At 47.3% G+C, this 24,686-nt stretch overlaps 1 protein-coding gene across 1 annotated transcript in view; it reads right to left on the bottom strand.

The window, feature by feature from the left end:
* Positions 1-814: 814 nt before the first annotated feature.
* Positions 815-24,686, bottom strand: part of LOC119396976 (cytochrome P450 2J4) — a 68,565-nt gene continuing 44,693 nt past the window's right edge. The window contains exons 2-9 of the mRNA XM_037664377.2: positions 23,222-23,468; positions 21,170-21,297; positions 12,437-12,543; positions 11,252-11,553; positions 10,147-10,259; positions 8,405-8,666; positions 3,342-3,529; positions 815-2,643 (exon numbers count right to left, since the gene is read on the bottom strand). Coding sequence (XP_037520305.1) covers positions 2,453-2,643; positions 3,342-3,529; positions 8,405-8,666; positions 10,147-10,259; positions 11,252-11,553; positions 12,437-12,543; positions 21,170-21,297; positions 23,222-23,439 — 1,509 coding nt within the window. The 5' untranslated portion in view covers positions 23,440-23,468 and the 3' untranslated portion in view covers positions 815-2,452. The remainder of the gene's footprint in view (positions 2,644-3,341; positions 3,530-8,404; positions 8,667-10,146; positions 10,260-11,251; positions 11,554-12,436; positions 12,544-21,169; positions 21,298-23,221; positions 23,469-24,686) is intronic.

Consider the following 24,686-nt stretch of genomic DNA (forward strand, 5'->3'; position numbering starts at 1 on the left):
TTGGTGCGACTAAATGCTTGTAGTAGTATACAAAGTCGCATTCTTTTTTCGTTTACATGCAGCACAGTTATATTGCTATAGTAGATGCCGTCATGAACTGTCGCTCAAGGACGCCTGAGTGAAGGAAAGCTTATGCACTGTGCTACCCACTGTAGTTCAGCGGCGTTATGAAGTAAAATGATCAACTTCACGTTTTACATGTGCGCATGCGCGGTCACTTCAGGAGGTCGGTGCCTTACGAGGCCCACCGCTTTGTCGACAAGCGGTGTATTTGGCACGTTGGCATCAAGACTCTGCAACGTTGTAAGAAACAATAATAAAAACGGCTTTTAGTACGCAGTCTCAAATGCACTGAATCGTGGGTTAGTTCGCGGTCACAGCGACAGCTTGGGGCAGAATTGAAATTCATGGGTCTGGGCTCTGGGCAACCGCGCTTTAGAGAGAGACAGCGGGAGAAACAAAAGAAAGGAAAGGGGGGTGGTTAACCGGAGCACCTATGTTACGTTTGCTGCCCTTTGTGGGGTGCTACTGCAGAGTTAACAAGGAAAGTGAGAGAGAGGGAAACATGGCACACACTTGCTGCTATTCACATTAAACAATAACGTTAAACAACCCCCAACGCAGTCGTAATATGAAGCACCCCATCAACGGCGCTTTTAATAGTCGGCGCGCGCTTCATAATAAATCAGTGCATCCGTTAAGTCTCTTTTAATTGGGTGTGTTGCCTAACCTTGCATAGTATCGTCCGCGGGTGTTGTGATCACGAGGTTACCAATGAAACAAGTGACGCATATAATTTGAATCCAACGCATGCATGGTGCATAATACACGTATATTTATTGCCATTGACCGTGAATAATGAGAGGTGAGTCTCAAAGGACGGACGAAGAGAACATTCTAATTATGACAATGGATACACAGCAAGAGAAAGCAATGACATGGATGTCGTTCCAGATAATGAAGCGACACATTGTTGCAGTAACTGCGGGGCTCATGACATGCTTCGGGTGTCGCTTGCTTTTCAAGAAAATGGTAAACGTCTTCAGTTCATCTAAACAAAAGAACACCAGAGTCAAACGTTTGACGAACAATCGTTTCGTGAGGAAACATGCTGGGGCAAAAAACACAAGTTCGCCAGTGCGGAGTGGTCTACGAGATACTGTGCAGGGGGTGGGGCGTATCGCACATCGACGAGAGCATAAATTTTAAACGGCGTTTGGAGCACCGCAAGAATGGAGTCGCCGAGGGCTACACAGTCGCGAGCGCCTTGGCGGAACAGCCCAGGCTAATCGTACAGAGCATTCACTGGTACTTGGCAGCCACCATCGTAACAGCAAAACATTCAACCGCACTTTGCTTTTAGAATCGTACTACATTCAATCAACTGGATGCGCCATAAGCAGGTCGAGGCGTGATCTTCTCGAGATGCACTGTGCCACCTCACTCGAGATATACACTTGCACATCGTGGGCCCATGCTTACCTCTCCATTGTGGTCAAGACCCGTACGGTGCCCGAAACGCCATGTTACTGATTTCCTTGGCGAATGTGCGTTTTTTGCACCACGAAAGAGCAGGACCGTTCTTCAGTTCTTGCAAACAAAGAAAAGCACGAACTTTTTTTGCTAGCGTGTCCAGTTGCTCTTGTTGGTAATACATTGTACAAGGAAACAGAGCAGAAAACTTAAGACGAAGAGAGAGCGCGGTGTGCGGCGTCCTCTCATCGTCAGTTTTGTGCGCTCTTTACGTGCTTACTACGCCGCCTTGAACAAGGTGTCAACTAACATCTCATCTACTTCCCATATCTCTGAAGGGCATTTGGCGTCAGAATTCGACAAGAGAAACATATCGTTACCGATTTCCAATATCACTAAAATCTGTACGACGATTCTGGATATACAGTTTTTGTTCCGCGGTTATGTTTCAGCACATGGTGACCGCATGGTGTGCCTCACCAAAGAAATGCTTGAGACTTGTCTGGGTAGCTCATGAACATGCTCATTAATAAAATAAAATGAAATCATGGGACGAAGACAATTCATGTGCGGGCCGCGTGTTTGAGACCCCTGGTGCATACGGTAACCAAATTATTTATAGGATTACCGGCTATATGTAACACGATAATAATGCTGCCGACGTAATATATAATGGTTTATATTACGAACAATGATAAAGGAAAAGCAAATAACTTTTATAAAAAATAACGTGTTAAGCTTGACAAGGGTTGAAAAGTCGTCTCTCATGGCTGTCCACCAGTCACTTTTGTACACAAGCGCTGTCACTAAATACTATGTGGGGAGAACTAATGTATTTCGTGTGGCTAGTGGCAACAACAGGATGAAGAAACCAAAGACTGGAAGTCCTTAAGTTTTGAGAAAGTGGCGAAGCACTCTTGAAAAAGTAGAACTCAACTGAAGTGTTTTTTTTTTTTTGGCTGGTGTAAAAAACGTCCACTCAAAGGGGCACTTCTCGTGGTCGGAAAAGGAGTTCCTGGGGCGTTGGTCGAAGGGAGATGCCGAGTACTTCATCGAGCACGAGGTTCGGACCATCGGGCGGTGCCTCTACGGTGAAATGCTGCAGTATGCTGGTGAAGTAGATGAAAGTCTCCATGTTGGCGATCACTTCTCCCGGACACGCGCGCTTGCCTGCGACGAGATGCAGGTCGCAACGAAACACATTTAAAAAGAGCAAAGTGATGAAAATGTGAGAGCACCGTTTGAGAGAATTGCCTATGGTTTCAAAAGCGTGTGTAGGCAATGCTCTCTTGTGTGACAGGTCTGTGAGGACAAGGGAATGTTATCTTTTATTCACGCATTAAAAAGAAATCGGTAGCATATGTCACACTCTCTGTAACACTTGAAATAAAAACCCTGCTGCACACTACGTAATGAATTAAGTTGCACAATGGACGACCAGAATTTTAGCAAGACACAACGAGCCGCGGTGCGAAAGACACGCATTAAATTACCTTGATGTCCTGAGACGATTGCGTTGTTAATTGAAGTAGGACAAGGCATTAGGTCTAATTAAAAGATCACAAAAAATGTTTCTTTCCGAGCTTTGCGGCGCAAAGGTGGCCCCCCTTTATAACGGGGGCGCTCAGAGCGTCCATCCATCCTCTGTCAGCGGTTCCCGTCAAAGCTGAAGAAGTCTACGGACAAACTAAGGTTCTCTCTTCCACTTGCGCTACGGTTTTTCTTCTTTTTCTCAAGTTGAGTGAAAGCCCCTCTGCTGAGAATGGTCACAAATGTTAGAGAATGAACTTCGCGTTCACAGGCTGAACGCCTTAGACTTTCATTCTCGTACGTGAGACAATCTGTCACCCAAACTGAGAATGAATTACCGTAGGAGAATGGGATGAATCGCTCCGGTTTCTGCGGTCTCGTGCCGTCGTTGGTGAGGAAGCGCTCCGGTCGAAACACTTCAGGATCACCCCAGTAAGCGGGGTCGTAGAAAATGGACCATATCGATCCAATTACGACACTGCCACGAGGGATGACGTACTTGCCCACCTTCACGTCTGTGGCGGCACTGTCCAAAACGAAAAAGAAAGAAAAGAAACGAAGAACAACCGGCAACATGTTACACTCTGTTGAAATGGAAGGAGGAAGCCTGCTGCACATTAAGTAATACATTAAGTTATACAATCGGGGACCAGACTTCTTGCTCGACATAACGAGCTGCAGTGTCAGAGAACACGCATTAGGTTCCCTCGTTGTTCTCATCTAATTCGTCGTTCCTGCGCCATTCCTACTGCCATACGCCATTTTATTTATGTGAATGTACTTATGAAATGAACACATTCAATGAGCTTTAAACGGCATCACCCCAGTGTCAATTACCGAACGCCTTGTGCCTGGCGCAGCATCAGCTTCATTTGCGCCACAAAAAAAAAAAAAAGAAACTGGATTAACTAACTAACTGAAAGGAGTGACACTTTAACACGCGCAAACACTAACACCAGGGCTGGGCAAAGATACTTTGAAATTGTATCGCGATACGATACAAGATACTCAGGCGAGAAGTATTGGAGATACAGATACAAGATACTGCCACAATAATTGTATCCGATACGATACTTGGCAATTGTATCTTAAGATACTTCGATACATTCTCAAATTTGTTATTATAGATCCATATAATGTATCAGCAAACGCCTATACACGAAAATGTCTTGTTGTAAATTTCTTGACTGTGACCTATTTTGTTTCACATGAATGAAATGTCTGTTAGTATCTCAAAACTTTTGCCCTTCTTGCTCGAAGTGCATTAGTTGCCTTCCAAAACAACTTATTGGGGCTTGTTTTAGCTTCTTCTCAGGACAACTCTTTCATACACTTCGCTGTTAGCGGTTCTTGCTTATCATTTTTGCAATTGATGGAAGTCGCTGCTCAACTTGCCGCCCAGCTAGAGGGTTGCCATATAATCACAATAACGTCAATAAGAAGCCTTCGCACGACGGCGCAAATACCGGTGTGGACGTTTACCTTGTTTGCACAATACCGTATATTCGGACAGGTGTACAGCAGCAACAACGCTGGTAGACTTTTTTTTTTTTTGGGGGGGGGGGCGCATGGCGTATACGGGGTTTGAGACCATACGCTAGGGGCCCGGCCGGCACACATGACCGTCTCCGTCCCATTTTTTTATTGCGATAGCAATTATATGGACAGTCTCGGCTGGATTTTGCCGTCGCCGTCGCCGCCGTCATGCACCGAACATGTATAAGTATGTATATATATATAAAAGCCCCAAAGAAAAATAATTAAGAAAAATGCTTCCGAAGCCCGGAATCGAACCAGGGACCTCTTCCCCCGCAGCGAGTGGCGCGAGCCACTACGCCACGAAACGCAGATCCTCCACGTAGGTAACGGCGAGCGTTATATACACACCCTTTACCGCTGGACGGACTCAGAGACGGCTGCGCTTATAAGCGTTTCTTCATTACCAGCGAGATGGCGTTAGGAGCGCGACAGACGCATTTAAAAGTCGTCGGCGAGCTCGCTCGCTTCTTATACTTGCGCAGGGAGAACCTTGCCCTTCCGCTGTCTGCTCGCGCGGTTTTCTTGTGCTGAGGAGAAGAGGGATGTTTCACGCTTTCACCGTGATGTCCGCGCTCATGTTACGGAGCGTGCGAAAGCCACTCGAGCTCAAGGGACGCCGCTAAACGAACAAACAGAAGATGAGCGCGAACTATCAAGTGTCACAGCTCGACACTTGAAGCACGCTTGTTTCCTTCGCTGCTTCGGCCGCCTTTGCAACAGGAGCGCTGTTCAAACTGAGAGTATCCATTGGCGAGCCTCACTTCATATAGCATTAGTTTCTTGCTATCGCATTCATTGCTTCGGCCTTGCGGCGAAACTGTGACTTTTTTATTTTCTAAATAAGTATGTCCGTGAGCTACACATAAGGATTTCTTTAATGAGGAACATGTGTTCACCATGTGCTGAAACATAACCATGAAGCAAAAGCTCTATGTTTCCATCCGCGTCCAGATTTCACTCGTTGTATACATCGGCATCGATGTTTCTCGAATCCCGACTCCAAATCCCCTTCAGAAATGCCCTTTATATGAGATACGGGAGAGGCTTCCTTTCAAATGGCAACGTCATTTTGTTCAAACTCTCTCCGACCCCACCATCTTCACTGTCCCAGCCCTTGGAGATAAATTTCGTGACTGCGGCCCACCGGCTATAGGCTGAGTTTGAGACCCCTGGTGTATACGTAGATGACGTAAAACAGCAATGAATTTTCATGTTCTACTTAGCTGCTAGCGTAAGGGATTCTTTGTTTATACACTCACTCACGTGCAATCTTTTAGCAATTTTTCTTCAACGAGAGAACATGTGCAACACAGAAATGTCTCAGACGTATTGTATAGTTGCACAAAGCGTCGCAGGAAACCGCCGCTATTCGCGCTATTGCCACTTACAGCTCCCATTACGTGGCGATTAGTAATAAGAAAAATATTTATGGCCTAAAACAGGAAAATAAATATAAGTAAAATATAGAGGTGGCTGTGTATCAAACATTCACATTGAATGAGTACAGACGGCGCCCTTAATAGCTATGAGCATGAAGTATTGTCAGCTTACCTGTTGAGACCATAGAAAACTCATTGCCTATGGAACATTGCCTGAAACGGCTCGTTGAGACGCTGATGAGCAAAACGGAGCATTCAATAAAACAACGTTTCTCGAATCCCCTAACATCTTTAAGATGGCTCCTAATGATTTCCATCATTATAATGCAAACTCAATTTCGCTATTTTCTTAAGCGGTAAGCAGAATATTTTGTACTCTAAACTCAAGGCACGCCTACATAATTATATAATTGCTTACAAGATCGCCTCGGCAACGTGTAAATGTGTAAAGAGTAGTAGAAATAAAGCAGACAGAAGAATAAAGCAGAAATCTTATTTTGGGAGCGCGTTACAAAAGACATATACTGCAGTGACCAGACCGGAAAAACAGTGCACAGACCTAGGTAATCTATGTGATGCAAAATGACAGCTAAGGAAGCACTTGTGCTAATAATCAAATTATGATGTCATAAATTTTTGAATAAATGTAGGTGGAAGTGAAAAATATGGTACGCCAAGTTATTTTCTGTTAGGTAAACGCTTGCTCTATTAGATCTAGCATCAGTACCAGTGGTGCTAAAGTTGTTGGAATCTTATTTGCATATATGTTAATTCATTGCATGCAAGTCAAACTTACATGCACGAGACCCTTCTAATCGCTGATATGTAAAATCCATGCGACGCAAAGCAACCCCATTCTGCACGCATCACATTTCATTACGGAGCAAGACTCAAGAGAATCTTCAATAACGACACTGTAACAACGTCAGAATTTGCGCGACAGACGCCGCACGCAGTGGAGTACGTGGCGCAGCACAGTGGCTAAGAGCAAGTGTCGCGGCATTGGCGCAACTAAAAAGAAAATAAATCGAGAAAACGAAAGGTAGGTGGGCTGGGCGTAGACGTCCGCGCGCTTGTCTTCTGATCTTCTACCCTCACTGGATGACTCTGGCGTAAATAAAATAACGTCACTGCCCTTAGACTTATTCAGATGGCTTAGTGGCACCAGTACCAGCTTGAGAAGCGGAGCTCTGCCAGTGATTATTGTGTCGCATGGTTGTGTTGCGATAGAAGTATCTTGTATCTTAAGATACACGATACATTTTCGAATGTATCGAAAATACAGATACAGATACTCGTCTTTCGAGACGTATCGCGATACAGATACAAGATACCCAAAAAGTATCTAAGATAGTATCTAAGATACATGTATCTTCGATACTGCCCAGCACTGACTAACACATACTACACATGCCATTCATCTGTGCATTAGGGTCGTGCTAGCTGGTTTCCGCTCTATCACTAAGTAGTTTATTGCTGCTTATGTAAATACTACGCATACTAAGAATTAAAAGATCGTCGTTCCTTCTTAAAATATTACGTTTGACTGAGCAGTGATGTCGGAATGTTTGCTGAAATTCCGCCGAAGTTCGTTTTCGACCGAATACCAGCGACACGAACATGCTTCCGTATGGGAAAATCGCCGACCTGAAATACGCTTAACAGTGCTTGACGTCACGGAAGTGAGCAAATGCGATTGGCTAAGGTGTCTGCAAATTTTTCACCGGGTGGGACAGCGGTGGGCGGAGTTTATTCTTATGTTATAACCGACTATAGTATTCCGAATATATATTTCCATGCTGGCAAGTGATCTCACTGGCATTAAGGTTTTCATTTCAAGGCTACTAACTGGTCACGGTACAAATATTGTCCAATCAGCAGTGGTTGTTTCCCCGGTGCCTCCACTTTGCAGCCGAACAGCTGTCGTTCCTCTGCATATAAGAGGCAGTCCGGCAAGTTAGCAGCTTCGCGTGGGCTTGGGCTGCTTGAGCGGGCGGTCGCGACCCCCCGTTCAAAGCGTTCAAAGTACGCCATTCCTACCGGAACCCCGCAGCCCCGGTTCCGATACCCCGATGGGCCCTTCGCGCGACGAAAGATGGCCGGCGGGTTTCCTTTCCGCTTGAACAGCGGCTTCCCTCGCGCGCTTTCACTCGCACATATAACGTGGGACGCGCGGGGCCATGTTATCGCCCTTGGACTTTATACAGAACCTCACGGCGACTGCAGAAATGCGCTTGGAGAGTCCATATAACTGCCATCACGTTAAACAATAGGCCTGTCGCGCGCCAGGCGAACACGAAGAGTGGCCGAAGCTCTACGCTGACTTTCGAGATGATCTCTGGATGTTCTCCATGTACCGCGCTTTAGTTATGGACCGCGCGTGTCACGATTAGATAAAACGGGTCGTTGGAAGGATGGGCGAATAGGTAGACACGTCTACAAGAGCGGGTTTGTCCTCGCGTTCTAATGAAACGGGTACTGACTATCTCATGAGGCTGAGGGGGTTGACAGGCTTGCAGCGCATAGTCTCCCACATGAAGGCCTGCGTGTACGGCATCTGGCTGCGGTTGCTCCAGGAGATGTGCGATCTTTCGCCATTCGCGAGCACGGCGTCGATCTCGTCGTGAATGCGACGCTGAAGTTCCGGCTTCATGGCGCTCACGAGCAGCAACCACTCGATGGCGGCGCGCACGGTTTCGCTGCCGGCGCCGAAGAAGGACGCTACGTTGCCCTTGAGCAAATTGCCTGCGAACCGACGGAAAGATACGAAATGTTACCTCTATAGTACACTGTAGTTACCTCTATGTTTAACTCAAGAGGTATGAAACATGAAATTCCTCACAAGATAGCGAGCCAGATCGCGAGTACCTATAGCGAGCGAATTTCTGTAACTCCTTAGTCACGCTTAGACAACAGTGCGCTTAACAACAGATGTATGGGGTTGATCAAGTGTTCCCAGACCGCTGTCCCATGTAATTCTATGGCAGCGCGGCCTGGAAACTTTTGAACACCCTTGTACGTCTAGAGACAGGCTAAAACAGGTGCACGAGCTTTGAACCCAGAGTTCTTTAATCATACGAGTTGCGAAACTCCCATAGGCTTCAGGTATCAAGATCGGGACACACCATCGGCCAAACTTGATCGCGAAGGTTTTGTGTGTTGGGTTGCACAAGCCAGGGGCGTTGTTTGTGCCCCACCCCCCGAAAAAATTTACATTTGTATGTGTATATGGTATAAGCGCACACTACAAACACACGCACGAACATACATAAGAAGTGCCCCCCCCCCTTTTTTTTTCATTGAAAGGTCCCACGGTCCATTATCCATCTGCTCAAGACGACTGGAAGGCGAAAGCCATCTTAATTTTCTTCTCAGTCGATTGTATTAATTCCCGCCCCTCCCCTTCTCCCAGCCGGAAGTCTCTCCACACCCAACGTGGTTTCGCCGTGCCTCAGGGAGCGGGGGCATTGGAAGCTTTCTGCAGGCTCACATGGTTTTGCAGTGCCTCCGGGATCGGCCCACCTTTGACCAAGCGACGATGTCACGTGATGACGTCACAAGTTTTGCCGACCTGTGGCGTCATGATGACGTCTAGGGTGACGTCATCGCATGATAATTTTTTGCACATCTCGTGTTGTCGCCACCGGCGGTCACTTTTCGCGTTTCATGAGTTATCTAAGGCTTTCGCCTTAAGATTTCATAGTTACGCCCCAGATAGAGCGAGCAGTGTGCACTTGTCACTTACATATTGCAGATGATATCGCGGCTACGGAACGCTTGCTTGAAGGCACATCTTTTAATCCTTGCCGCGGCAACAGGTGCAATCACAGCTAAGACTGCAGTGATTGTGGCGTGTTTCGGTCCTGTCGTCGCTCCTATAGGAGCATGTCAGTTTGCTATCCTTAGAAAATGTGTCCGGATTTAGGAACGAAATTGCGCAACGGGCGTGATTGAAGAAGTCTGTTCTGAACGAGCATGGCCCCATGTCGGAAAATTAAACAACGTAACATCTAACGCAGACAAGAAACAGAGAGACAAACACTTATCTCCTTGTCCTTTGTCTTCGTTAGAAGTTGGGCCAGCACGCAGCCCCGCCTATAATTAAGTTGATAGGTTTTCCCTTTACATGGCTGTTAGGAAGGCAGTATGTTGTCGTTTTCTTTGGTAGTGACTTATTATTTGTTTTAGTAAGGAGCAAAGTGCCAATCCGGCTATGTATACGCACGTGTGAAGGTCGTGCATCCTTCATCCTGCTGCTTCATTTCACTGAGGAAGCCGTCGATGTAGTCCCGCACCAAGCCATCCTGGTACGTGTCCTGGTGGAAGTCGATCTTCGAGCTTAAACGAGGAGGAAAGCATCAAGTCCTGAAGCTTCCAAGCTTTGGTAGCTCCGCGACAGGCACAGACGAACGCGTACCACCATGAAAAATAAACCCTACGAAATTTGGTCTCGCGCTCTTCCCGCTAGTTCGTATGCATAAACCGCTGATATTCTCATTGATATAATAATGCACATCACTGCGCTGCATATGACTGCAGGCGATCACTTTGATGCGTCTTTCATAACGTTTCGGAAATAAGGTACGGTGTTACCTATATATAGACCGCTCCTCCCAACCTTAGCGAAGGCACCCCAACACTACAAATGCACTTTTCAAAGATTACTATAATTTACTATGGAGTTGTCACGCCTCATTGTTGCCTCTTAGCCCAAGCGTTGTTACCTGTCGTCCGGGGGATGCACTGCCACTGGGAGCGGCTAAAGCACTACGAGTGAGAAAGAGGTATTTCCGTAACTTGCTGCGTTCAACGACAAAATGTGTTATTTTTCTTTGCTCAAAATGAATACAACCAAAAACAAATTGCGCATACATATTGAGCCTGAGATTGGATTGTTTGTCTGACTACAGAGTAAATAGATCTGCACGCTAATTACGATTACTCTCTGAAACTTTACAAAAGGACATATTACATCGTTTTCTTTCTTGAAATATCACGTTGAGTGCCGAAGGAAAATGTGTAAATTTGACACATTTGCAGAGAGCACATCATAATTCGCGCCAGAAGGAGCTATCCGTGACAAATAAAGGTGCGCTGTTACATGACGTTAATAGCGTCTGATTGCGAGCTACGTACCCATAGCTAAAGACAGCGCAATACAAAACGGACAAGTAAGAACACTGTACTAGCGCTGACCTACTTGTCCTTACTTACCCGTGTTTATATTGCACTGTTTTTTACTTTAGACAACGTATCACTCGCATTCTCCATGGGCATATAAACACTCAACGTCTTTCCCCGATAAGCGTGCGGTCCAGTAAAAAGCTCACTCGGCGAAGTCTTCCCTCCGGACAAGCGCGTCCCTTAGCTGCTCGCAGGCCCCCATGCGGAAGAAGACGAACAGCTTTCGAAGCCAGGGAAAGAAGTTGATGGCCGACACCTGTGCGGCCAGTGCCGGAATCACTTCGATCAGCTTGTCCAAGTATACGCGCTCGGGATCGTCGTACTCGAACCGGCGGCCGAACACCAGCGCCGAGATGATGTTGGATGTGCTGGGCGTCAGCACGGTCGTGGGCACGATGCGGCCTTTTTTCACAGACTCCAGCTCGCGAAGGAGGTACGACAGCTCCTCCTGCAATGCACCGAAAATATTTTACGGTCAGTTTCACGCCTTAACTCGGCACATGGTGAGCTCAGCGAGACTGACACTCCTGCGTGTCCAATTCTTTGTCATTGGTAGGGAGAATTAAGTTCTTCAACGTTTTATCGCACATTCGGCCATATAAAGCATGGCGCTGAGGGATGCTAAGTATGACGGCCGTAGCCAGAAATTTTTTTCTGGGCGGGAGGCTTCAACCATACTTTATGTATTTTCGTGCGTGCGTTTGTATGCGTGCATGGGGGCCCCCTGGCGCCGCCCCTGCGTTCGGGGTGTGGTTTCCGGCCGGGCTGAAGGGGGTGGGTGGGGGGGGGGGGGGGAGAGATTTGCTGGAATCGAATGATTGCGAAGAGTCATTGATGGGGTGCTTTAGCACACTTACGTTGCGATATACTGTTCCGTGTTAAATGTACCACTATACGACAACGCTTTAAGTCAAGTCAAGTTGCTCGATGCGGCCGGGCTGAAGGGGATGGGTGGGGGAGAGTTGCTGGAATCGAATGATTGCGAAGAGTCATTGACGGGGTGCTTTAGCACACTTACGCTACGATATATAAAGCCACGATATACTGTTCCGTGTTAAATGTACCACTGTACGACAACGCTTTAAGTCGTCAAGTAGCTCCATGCGTACATAATGCATCGATTACAGCGGCTAATAAATATCCTGCAGATTGAAATAGACACGTGCCGACCACGACGGTATGGTATTTTCGTATTTACCATACGCTAAAATGCGACTGTTAAAAGACCTTATAATCATTCATCAAACGAGCGCTAAAAGTTACCGCGCTCGTGGATTTTCAGAACCTCTCCGCCTCGGTGTTTGCAATGTATACCTTCAGTCTCGCCTTACGTGTATGTGTTTTTCCATGGCCTGCGTTGCGATGCCAAGGTTCTTGAAGAGCTTCAGCGAGAACCTGCGCTGCTCCTTCCATAGCGGTCCATTCAGCACAATCAGTCCTGCAGTGAGCATACACACATGCTTAAAAGGCGCTTGCCCAGCTGGAACCAAATGGAGGCGGGTGATCTATTCGTAAGTTAGTTATAGCCAGTTGCGTCGCGCGAGGTCTCATTTACCGCGCTCACTAAGAAGCTTCCCCCGAGGAGGAGAGGCCTGGAAGGAGAGGAACACGATGTTTAGATTCCGTGACGTCATCCAGTTCTACCAAACGTCGAGGCGTATATTTCCACCACCTAGCTCCAAATAGACAGATCTCAGGAGGTTGCCTGGAGGCGACTTTAAACCAGTGCACCTAAATCGCATCTAGCCCGAGCTAAACCCAGATGACTAGTGTAAACTATGTAGCATAAAACATGTCACCCTACACATTTTATGGGAATGTGCACATATACAGAATGAAAATGCAGTCTTCTCAGAACAGCTTGGGGCACGATGGAAAGCCGCGCTGATCAGCTCAGATGGGCAAGACCAAATATGGGCCATCCAGCGAGCACGGGAGGCGGCTGGGAGACAGGGCCTCTCCACCGCCCCTGGCGCGGCCGAGGCCCGGAGCTCAATTCGCTGGTTTCAAGTGAAGTTGTTCACTCACTCACTTTGTGTAATTTCGGAAAACTTGCGTGTTTGACTGTCGACCTAGTGTCTTGCATTTCACAAATATATCGAGCTTGAAACGACCTCGCTACCTATCGCTTTAAAATGATTTCAGTTGGGGCATTGAGGCTACTAGTCGGTGCGCATACTCCTATCATCCTAGTTATCCTAGTTAGACGCGAAGGTTCCTACGCTCGTATTTAGGTACTATGAGGAGTGCGAAGGGCTTAAGGACACGTTCTTTCCACCATACCACGTTCCTTTCTCGCGTACCCATTATGGAAAAGAAAAACTTGATTACGTACTCGCAACCACACTAAATGAACTAGAACAAAGAAATGTTGATGTTCTTAACTGTACTAACAAAACCTTACTAGATCTGTTTATATAAATGTTCGTATATTTACAGCAGCCGGTTTTACTAAAGCTGATTGTAAATTAAAACATACATTGGTGTTTTTTTTTTTTCAGTTCAACAACGTAGATTAGGTAACTACTTTTGGTAGTAGCATTTGTATATACTGCGGCTACATAGACTTGCTTAGATGTTTCGTCTTGTCACTGCTGCTGTACGGGTGACCAGAGCTTAGTCAAGCTGCGCAAGCGCAGCTTTTTTCTCTGGTCCCCTATTTTTCGCAGTGACAATGCACTGTATTGTCTGAAGCGAAAATAAAATTTGATTTCATCGATTGATTGATTGATTGATTGATTGATTGATTGATTGATTGATTGAATACATTTCCATCATGTCGGTACGTGCTCCATCGGCCAGTAATGGCGAGCGACGCGCACAGACACGGCACATATCGCTGCCAATCACTGTCGCTCGCATCTTTTTAACGCTATCGCTCTGTATTGGCTTTCTGTTTGCACCACGGTGGAGGAATAAGAGAGGTGTGCTAACTGCACGGCGGCGCCGTGGAGAGGGCGTGGCTAGAGATGCCTCGATGCGCGCGGTCATTAAGGCACCCTAGGCATGGCACAGGGTCGCTGTAGTTGCTGACCCTCGACGACAGATAGGGCTATTTGTTGCGAGCCTGTCTTGCGCACATGGGAAAATGCTAGCACATAGTCATTTTGCGAGCGCTTTTGTGAGAATGCGCCGTGCTGTGTAGCGCGTAATGGAGAGAAGATGCTTTGTGTTCCTCTTTAATACGGGGCGTGCAAGGACCTGCACGTGCACCAACAGACGTCGATCTTCTGTGCAAGTGGAGGCGGGCAATGCCGGGCAATGCCGAGCAATGACCGACTCCTTCAGTCGACCGATTTTGTCTAAGAAAGATATTTCGAGCCCGAACTCGTGTGCAAATAATGGACGGCACACTGCATGAGCATGCCGCGACGGGCAATGTCAAAGGACGAGCCCGTTCCGACAAAGTTCCCTGACTGCCCGGCATACCTGTTAGCGGTTTTAAGACCAGTCGAGAAAATTTTGGCGGAATCTCGCAGGCCGTGCTGTCTGTGGCAATATGCCATGTCAGTATTCATCGATGTTCCTTCGAGAGCCTGAATCAGTGACGAGTGCAGCGCTTGCAACGCGCAAAGTTATTTTGCTCTTTCACCATATGTCAATGAAGTTTTCACGTTTCGCGCATTCTGCAGCTGTTGTGTACGCAGGCTCGATGTATCTGCAAAACCCATGCCTACAATCTCGTCCCTGTTCTGCAAACAGCTGTATCAAGAGTCGGTACCACTGAATATGTCACGCAGTTTAGAGGTTTTATAGGCTTTCTGATGCAATCACATCCGTTGAATTCGAGCGCTTATCATATCAAATGTCGACGGCGTCGTCGAAATTTCAACTGGGCACCACTGCCACCACGTGAGCAGGCCGACAGCCCGGTAACGAAAAGCGTTTATTCATGGAAGCGAGCGATATAAATACATTAGAAAGTCAGTGACGTGAACGTCACGTGTTAGTGGTTGGGGGTATCAGGATGATAGCGTAATCTGGCCAGAACTACAGTTACTGTGAATGCATTGTTTGGCAGGCGAAAATGTGTGTCAGGGCTAAAGTCACTGCTACGCGCGCACATTCCGCTTACAGAAACTGCATGAGTATGTCATATTTGGTAAGTATGACGTGAAACTGCTGGCTAATGAAAATGAAAACACAAGTCGGTTGATGATGTTCAGGCACTCTTCTACAACTCAAGAAGACACGAACCAATGCATCGTAGGCTCGTACAAAAGGGAATGTGGGTATCGCAGCTTGCAGACGTTCAAATACGCCTAGCAATAACGGGATCGACAGACTATAGGATTCTACAATACGGAGATGCAGTTTCTTTGTTCAACACAAAACTGAGGCAGCTTCGCGCTAATGGTGCCAAGCCTGAAGGAAGCTGGGCAGCATTCCTTATTTCTCTTCGGTTTTCTTTTTCTTTCTATTTCTCTTTTCCAGTTTTTTTATCTTTTTTCCCCTCTTTATTTCTATTTTTATTCATATTTCCCCCCTTTCTTTCTCTCTCTTTCTCTTTCTCGCTTGTTTACTCTGTTTTTTTCTATTCTATTTTTATACGTGATTTTGCCTGCGTTACGCCAAGCGGCGACAGCATACGACAGCCCGGGCCCCTAAAGTGCTGCGCACTTAATATCATCATCAACGCGCTCGAAGAGCAAGAGCAAGGATACTTCTCCTTGGCATGAGCGCACGCTCAGTATGCTACAGATGGCTCTGCTGTACATGGTTGTGCCTGCGTTACGCCATGCGATTACAGCATACAACAATATACGACAGCATACAATAGCCCAGGCCCCTAAAGTGCTCCGCACTTAAAAAAAAAATAGATCGGACTCTTAAAGGGACCCTGAAACGGTTTTTTGAAGTTTTGTCAGCGTTTAGGCAAGAGCATCGCTAAATCATTCGCACCAGAAATTAGGCGACGCACCGTGCACCAAGGCCACTACGGACAATTATATATATACCCTCCTCCTCACCCTGCCTTGCACCTTCAACTCACAGACACGCTGGCATCGCGGGCGATCGCAGCGCTGTCATAAGCGCACTCGACGGTTTGAGCTTCGCCCAGTCATGGCCTCCGATATTGCACGCCGACAGGTTGCGCGCAATCTCGGAGGCCCAGTGTGCCCGGCAGCACGCCGCTCGCGGAGTGGTTAATATTGGCTCCGACAGGTGCCGCCACACTACCAGTCGATCTTATTTTTCTCTTCTGTACGGCGACAACTTGCAAAAGCATGCGGACAAGCAAAAAGAGAAAAGAGTTCGAGAACGATCACCGATAAGCGTAAACCCTGGCAATGTGGTTGTGTCTTCAGGGGTGAAGTTACAGCCGCAGACATGTGGATCGTGGCGTTGAACGGATAGCGAGAGCGCGACGCTCATTGCAGCGACGAGCTGAAAGGATTCCGCTCGCCAGATGCCTCACAAACTATGCACGATGTCGCAGCTTCAAGTCACCATTTGCTGGATATGTGGTACACAACACGGCTAGGGCAATTCATTTTGTCCAAGAAAAGAAACCTCGAGATAACCACTGTCGCTCAGCTCACGTCAACACAGAGCACATTGTAACACAGACAGACGACGCTCGTTGCCCGCAGGAGGTTCAGTGACGTGGACTGGACATATCCAATCAGATCAGCCGCCTGTGTGACGTCGCGCTTCCAGTGCAACACGGACTGGAAGTGGGCGGGGATCACAGCTGAGCCGCTGTGATCGGTGGCGATTCGCAGCTTTAAAGCCTTGTAATAAATTACACAGTTTACGCACATATCTTAAATCGGTCTGTAAATGATCCTTACGACTTGCTCTACCGGCCCAATGTGTTCGTACAAAATCGTCAAAACAGTTTCAGGGTCCCTTTAAGCGCTCAAAAGAAACGCCGCCACGCTGAAAGCGCCCTTTGCTTCGTCGTGCAACAGCACAAAGTGCCGATTCACAGGCATTGTCAGGTGACCAGAGGGCTCGCATAGGTGTTTGGCTGCGTCTCATCTCGCAGACTGGAGGCGCCGCTCGGCTACCTGCGCTTTTGTAGAGTATCCGTAGCACACAGCCACGCTGGGGGATTATTGGCCAAGAACGGGGTAGTTTACAAGAAAATTCTTGAATTGTAAGTTAGATTACGTCTATTAAAATGATAAAAGACATGAAAATAAAGAAACAATAAAGATGAATAGGAAAATACGGATATAAGAAATGAAGCGGATAAATTGAACAAAAAAAAAACAATTGGGAAAACCCCGAAATCGGGATTAAAGATTGATTCTATTGCCTGAATAATGTTTAATAAACTCCTGCAGGGCATCGGCGACCTTCCCGTCACTGTATCGAAGGGACAAAGCTCCTAAAGAGAAAGTGCATTTAAGTCTAATCTAAGGAAGACTGCACGTAATGTAATTTTGCGCAAAGTATCTTTTACAGGAGATAATGCTCTGTTGAAAGGACGTAGGAATGGGCTTGTTGGCATGGTGAAACTTGTGGTGCACAACAAAGACACGGACAAAGAAAGTGACGACAGGACGATGCGCTTACTTCCAGCAGAATGTTTATTAAACAGGGGCGGAACATGTATGCATTGACCAGTGCGCGCCGGCGCTGACAGTCCTGGCTGGGCCTACAAAGCAAAATCGAATGCAACGATCATCCTGTCGTCACTTATTTGTCCGTGTCTTTTTTATGCGCCACAAGTTTCACCATGAATGCTCTGTTGTCTCATGGACACCGCAAGGCCATCAATTAGAAGAAGCTGCCGGACCAGCTCTGTGTAAATAAAAATTGAGATATGGTGTGCATGTGTGTTTACTCGTTAAAGGGCGTATATATGTCCATTGTATACTATGCCACATAGCCATATACATGTGGAGTTGCAAGCTGGGCGACAAGCCAAGATAACATCGTGTGATCATTAAAAATTTCGATTAAAAAATGAGCGCCTTTGGGCATTCGTTTTTTCAGTAACTCCATCGTATGCCTATAGCGGTACACAGTATGTGTACGTGTGTATGATGCACCTATGTGTCTAGTGTAGCTACCATTCATCTATTGGCACACCAAGTAACCTAAATCGGGTTTCACACCCTCAGCGCGTTCGCCATCCGCCTTGTGGTGCTTACGTCAACCCGAAGTGCGCCTTTCCGTCCCAGGAATCAGAAACAAGAAAGACCTTTCTACCTTGGCCTTGAAACAAGCAGTCCTAGACTGTTTGCATACTTTTTATGCTGACAGAATTCACGTATTCACGGATGGCTCTACCACCCAGGCCGGCTCCACCGGCATCCCATCACGACACATCAACCTCACTTACAAACTTTGTCACGTGAGCACATCGACTGATTCGGAGCTTGTTGCCCTGCGAGGTGCCGTCGATTATATGAAGCAACAACCGGCTGAGCGATGGGCAGTATTCTGCGACTCAAAGGCGGCTCTACAGTGTCTTTCGTCGGCACTTCGTCGCGGATCGCACGTGTCGGGGAGATACGAGAAATGCTGCACTATGCGATTGAAAGAGGACACAGCGTTGTGTTTCAGTGGATACCAAGTCATTGTGGTACCTCCGGCAACGACCTCGCCGATGAAGCTGCCAGAAAAGCACATGTAGAGACGAACCTTGTTTCTATACCGTTATCTAGGATTGATGCGGCTCGATACCTAAGCAAGCTGGCGCAGAACATGACACTGCAAAAGTGGCAAACATCGCAGTTCACACACCATCGACTGTATTCTGTCGACCCATCTCTACGACTGCGGCTACTACCTGGCCTTTCCCGGGAGGAAGATACAGTGTTGTGTCGTCTGCGTCTGGGTGTAGCATTCACCAACGCCTGCTCATTTAAGACAGAGATGGCCGACAACGCCGAGTGCAACGACTGTGCCGTTGAGGAAACTATTGAGCACCTTCTGTGTTACTGCCCGACATACGCAAACGAGGGGCTTCACCTCAGCGCTGCACTAAATCAAATGGACGGAAGCGCTTTCACTGTCGCGAAAATATTGGGACCAGTGTTGCGGAATGGGCGCCTCCATTCCATTCCAATTCCATTCCGGGGAATCAGAACTTAGCACAATTCCATTCTTTTCAATTCCTCGGAATGAAAAAACGTATCCCATTCCCACTCCGGGAATGGCCGGGCAGCTCAACTCCATTCCTGTAATTCCTCAATGTAGGAAAGGCACCTTGATATTTTTATCGAGTTAAGAGTGAACATAAAGCTGATGTCATCAGATGCATTAAGAACTAGAAAAGTACACAAAACACGTTACCAAGGTCAAGTGATAGTAGCTTGTGACATATTCCGCACAACGGATACCAACGGCACAGAGCCGCGGTTACGCGAAGACAAACTTCGGAGCAACACAGTCTATATAAGGACAGAATTGTGGTTGGCGCGTTGCTTATAAATGTGCTGTGCTTGTAATCAACCAAGTTATTTTGAAAATACTGCTTTATTGTTAAATTCGAGGCTCTGACTTACTAATGTTTGAAGTTTGAAAAAACAGCGCAAAAACGAAAACGTGCTCCATTTTAGGAAAAAGACCTAATTCCATTCCCATTCCATTCCGAGCAAAAGGCGCTTAATTCCATTCCCATTCCATTCCTCCAAGCGTTGTCCCCATTCCATTTCCATTCCATTCCGGGGTCGCGAAAATGTGGAATGATTCCGGAGTCATTTTGATTCCGGAGTGGCAACTCCGCAACACTGATTGGGACCATGGGGCTGCCCATCACAGTTCCGAAAGGCAACGAAAGCGCTCTTGCGTTTTCTTAAGGACACCGGACTGATTCGCCGTTTGTGATGTCAAACGCAGAACTCTTACGCCGGCTGAAAGAGTGACTTTTCTCTCCTCCTCTCTATCTTTCCTTCCCCCTTCCCCAGTGCAGGGTAGCCTACCGGGCTCAGCCCTGGTTAACCTCCCCGCCTTTCTTTTATTCTTATTCTCTCTAAATAAACTGAAAAGAGCACATGTGACACAGACGGTGGGAGCGACAACAAGGTTCTACATACGTCGGGTGGGTAAGGGTATACATTGGGCTAGTTAATGTAGTTGCATTCACATTTATAACCCTCACTAACATTTTACACCAGCTGTGGATGACCTCTCCACCTTTCCTGTAATTAAACTTTTCTCTCTCGCTCGCTGCATCTTCGACACATGCAAATGATGTAACCACCGCAGATGAACTGGGCATTGCGTTAGCTCTCAGTACAAGTTCTTCATCAGTAACCATCGTGACGGATCCACAAGAGGCGTGCCGAAGATTCCTAAAAGGAACAGTTAGCAGATCAGCCCTTCAAGTTCTCCTCAAGTGCGACCTCGTAGACGCAAGTGTCCTCTGGACACCGGGGCATGAATCTATAGCGGGGAACCGAGCGGCACATGCCGCAGCCCGAGAGTATACACACCGGGCTACTCCGCAGCGATATTCGGACTCCGGAAACGCAGAAGAGCGAATGCCGAGGAAATATTCAGAAATACTCGAACACTACAGGAAACAACAACGCCACTATCCACCTGCTCACAAAAGGCTGACTAAAGAGCAAGCACTGACTTGGAGAAGGCTTTAGGCAGGCACCTATCCGCACGCTACACTACTCCACGCAGTGTACCCCGGCAGTGTAGATACTGGCCGGAGACTGCTAACATCATATGGTATGGGGATACCGAAACAACCCAAGTTTCCCGCCCATGGACGAACAGTGTGTACAATAAAATCCGGAAGACCAGTGGGAGGCGTTGCTTCTGCCACTAAACCCTGAGGACCAGCTCCGGCTGGTGGACAGGGCTCGGTCATTGGCTGCAAGCCATGGCTACCTGGAATAAGAAAGTCACCCTACCTCTGGGCGAAGAGAACGCGCGCCTGGTTGGAGAATAAAGTTTAATTCTCTCTCACTCGTCACTGTTCCTCGTGGCTGCAGTAAGAACGAAGCCTGTGCCTCTGTGGTGTAATTTATCATCTCTCGTAAGCTTGCAGCGGTTCATTTGGCAGCTGCACTAGAATATTTGCTGCAGCCTCAAGAACAATGCAGGAAGAATAATTCGGAAGTTATTGCAGCTGCTTTGTACTCGCTTACCTTGCGAGTGCTCGTTGACTTTAAAGGGAAACTCTTCGGGTCGGTTGAGGAGAGAGTCCTGCGATAAGGCCTCCTTCACGGAGTCGAAGTCGCACAGGAACACCACGTACCGGGAGCCTAGGTGAACACTGCGCGAAACATAAAGTCATTTCAATATTTCCGGTTTAAGCAGTAAAGAGTAGACTTAATGGCTTCCGAGAGTAGTGGAGAAAGGTTGTGGATATCTTGTTAACATAGTTTCAGGGAGTTATTCCACTGAAAACTGGTAACAACCTCAGCAACTTCTGTGTGTGCGCGTGCGCGTTTTCTTTCTTTGCATTTTTAAACCCTTTCTGTTTTGCCTTCCTTGCCTTTCTGTCCCCGCTTTTCGCCTTCCCCAGTGCAGGACATCAAACCGGATAATTTTCTTCCGGTTAACCTCCCTGTCTTTATTCTAACATTTCTCTCTCTATCTCACTTTTTATGTCTCAGGCTTTCCGAACTCGAGCAACGTGTGAAGTATATGCAATACACGCTGGCGTTCAAAATTTTTCGTTCCCATTAAGTGAAAATTGCGCACCATGTTTATTTTTTTAACTGTTTCTTCTTTTGTTCTTTAACACCCCTTAGGCAACCTAAAGGGCCCGCAACACTTTTTCAGTGTGGTCAGAAAACGCTGCCGATCGGTGATCGAGGCTCCCGAGAACAACCGAGCCAAACATTATAGCGCAGCACGCGGCCTGGGATTTACAATAAATTCTCAAAGTCGGCAAAAAATCGCTTCCTCTTCTCTCGACAAAATCACTGCGTCACTGGCTCAAGTTCCACGCCATTGGCTGATTTGAACATGGCGCTCTTGGTAATTACTGCGGCCGCCGCGGGAGGCCGTCACTTGCCCGCGATCGCACTGAAAGTACGCCGCGCGTTCGAAGAAAATAAAGAAAACGAAAAAGTGCTCAAGGTCACGTGGCGCGCGTGACGTACCGTCCTCCATGCCACCCCTCCATGCTTAGCTTCCAGTGCTTTCGTGGGGACGGGAGAAGAGATAAAACAATTACAGCGTGCGACAAATCTTTAACTCCGCTCCTACTGGATGGATTCTAAAAATTTTGCGGTGGTCGATTCTTGAAGAAATAAGCTCCTTTAGTGAAGCCATTCCATGGCTACTTGGAAAAGTGTTGCAGGGTCCCTTTAATTAACGTTTTTGGTCTTGTGGTATGCTCTTGCCTAGCATAAAGGCGCCACAAAGTGGGATATTCGATAAAAAGATTAAAGCAATTACGTTTCTCGATATTCGCGGCACCGTGCACGAACGCCAGGTAAATTTCGAGCACAGTTGATCCACATCTAGCCTTTGCAGACACGGCGCTACATAGGCGACGATACGTGAGAGCAGGCACACAAATGACACGTGCTGATTTCTCTTATTTAAAGCAGAAATGCTTGCGTATATTATCAGTCAAGAACAAACGACCGTCATTATTTGTCAAATACATTTAGCATATCATCATCATCACCACCACCATTCTCAGCCTTCCACTGCAGGACGAAAGCCCAATGGTCTCCAACTTGCCCTATCTCGCGCGAGCTGATTCCAATTTATCTATGCGAGCTTCGTCGCTTCATCTAGCTCGCTGCCGTCGCCGGCTTCATTACCCTTCCCTCCATTCACTTCCTGTAACTGACCACCGGTTGTCTGTCACACGCATTGTGTGACAATGCGTGTGACAGACACGCATTGCTCGCTTAATATTAACCAGAATATGAGCTTCCCACGTTTGTTGTCTGACCCATTGCACTGTTCTCGATCTCTTAACGTTATGAGGACCATTTTACGTTCCATTGCGCGCTTCGTGGTCCTTCACTTTTTCTCTTGTTTCTTATGCCCCAAGTTTCAGCCCCATAGAAATGGAAGTAGCATATATAGAAAGAAAGTGAAAAGCAAGTGTGCTTGACGGTAATGCGTTGGCTGAGATGACCTTGCCGCCGACTTTCAGTTTTGCCATTGAAGACCTCGTAACACCAGCACAGCGCATCCGCGAAAGTGGTCCCGTAGCGAAAGTGAGCACTTACCCGAACACGTTGCCATACTTCTGCCTAAGTGCCTCAACGCCACGGTGGCCATCCTTCGGCATGAATGGAAGGTAGCCGAGTAGAGGGACACCGAAGGGGCCCGGCGGCAGATCTTTCCTCAGGCATCTCTTGAGTGTGTCCCACAGGTACTGCAGTACGACAGCCCCGACTCCGGCTACGAGCCCCGTGACAATGCACCGCCAGAAGACGCCAAGCATGATGGTAGCCTACCGTAGCAGGCGTAGCCCTGCAATGGACGGCACTTTCTCCTGTCTACGCTCGCAAAAAAAGCATCAAGGGCACAATGGCTCAGCAATTATTGTCAAAGGAGCGTGTGTAGGTGAGAACACTGGGAGAGGGTATTTCGTGCTTCCACCCGTACAGATCTCGTACAGAACGCAGCCAATGCAAACACTGTGCACGACGCAGCCTTGGGCAGTGCTTGCGCAAAGCAGAAAACACTCTCGACAGCCGCGCTGACAAAACCGGATGGACGTGAAGCGCTGGTCTATCGAAACAATGTAAAAGGCCACCGCTATCGTCGCGGACGCTTTCTGGGTATTGTCGCTCCTTTTCTACCTTAGATTTCCCTTTAATCTTGTTGGCACTGAATTGCGTCGATCGAGGCTCCATTGTATGCCTACAATAGCTGGCACGAACAGAAAGTGAAAGTCATGTGATTTACAGTTTCGTCAGATAGGGAGATAAAAAGACGGCGTACTGAAGAGGTTTTCCGGCCTGAGGTGGGGGGGTGGGGTTGGGCTGGAGGTACGCCTGACACGCTTCTTCGGATGTGTATGATGAACAATGTATCTATACACACAATACGCGATAATTGCAGACCATACACAAAACGCAATGCAGTACAGAACAAATGAATGTATTTCGATGTAACTCCGATCTCTAAGCAACTTCAGAAGTAATTTCGTTGCGTGAGAACACAGGCAGTGTTTGTCCATGGTACGAGAGCGTCTCCTAACTCAAGATATGACCGACCTTGATGAAAATTAGCCACGTGTTTATACGTAGGCTGCACAAACGGCACGTTGGTGAAGTTATTAAATGCGAAGCATTTCTTAGCGAACCTCAGGCACTTTGGGCGTTTCTATCTACGTATCTATCTATCTATCTATCTAGCCGCCTACGTCTGGGCGCTCTCCTGGTCGTCTCCATAACTTATAATGCACCAAAATTGGCATAGCAGGGGATCAGGGTATGACGAACACGATTCACTGGTCATGGCACGAATAACGCAAAATACCTGTCGCGTACGTCATGAAACCCTTTCTCTCAGTCACGTGTAGCACATGCCCGCATACCAGAGCTTATGTTATGCGGGTATGTGCCACAGGTGATACAAAGTCTCAACCAACACATAAACGCGAACACACACAATGACACGCAAGGAAAGTGATACTAATAACAATTGTTGGGGTTTTATGTCCCAAAACCACGATATGGTTAT

Source organism: Rhipicephalus sanguineus, chromosome 6 (genome assembly GCF_013339695.2).
Source record: "Rhipicephalus sanguineus isolate Rsan-2018 chromosome 6, BIME_Rsan_1.4, whole genome shotgun sequence".
NCBI lineage: Eukaryota > Metazoa > Arthropoda > Arachnida > Ixodida > Ixodidae > Rhipicephalus > Rhipicephalus sanguineus.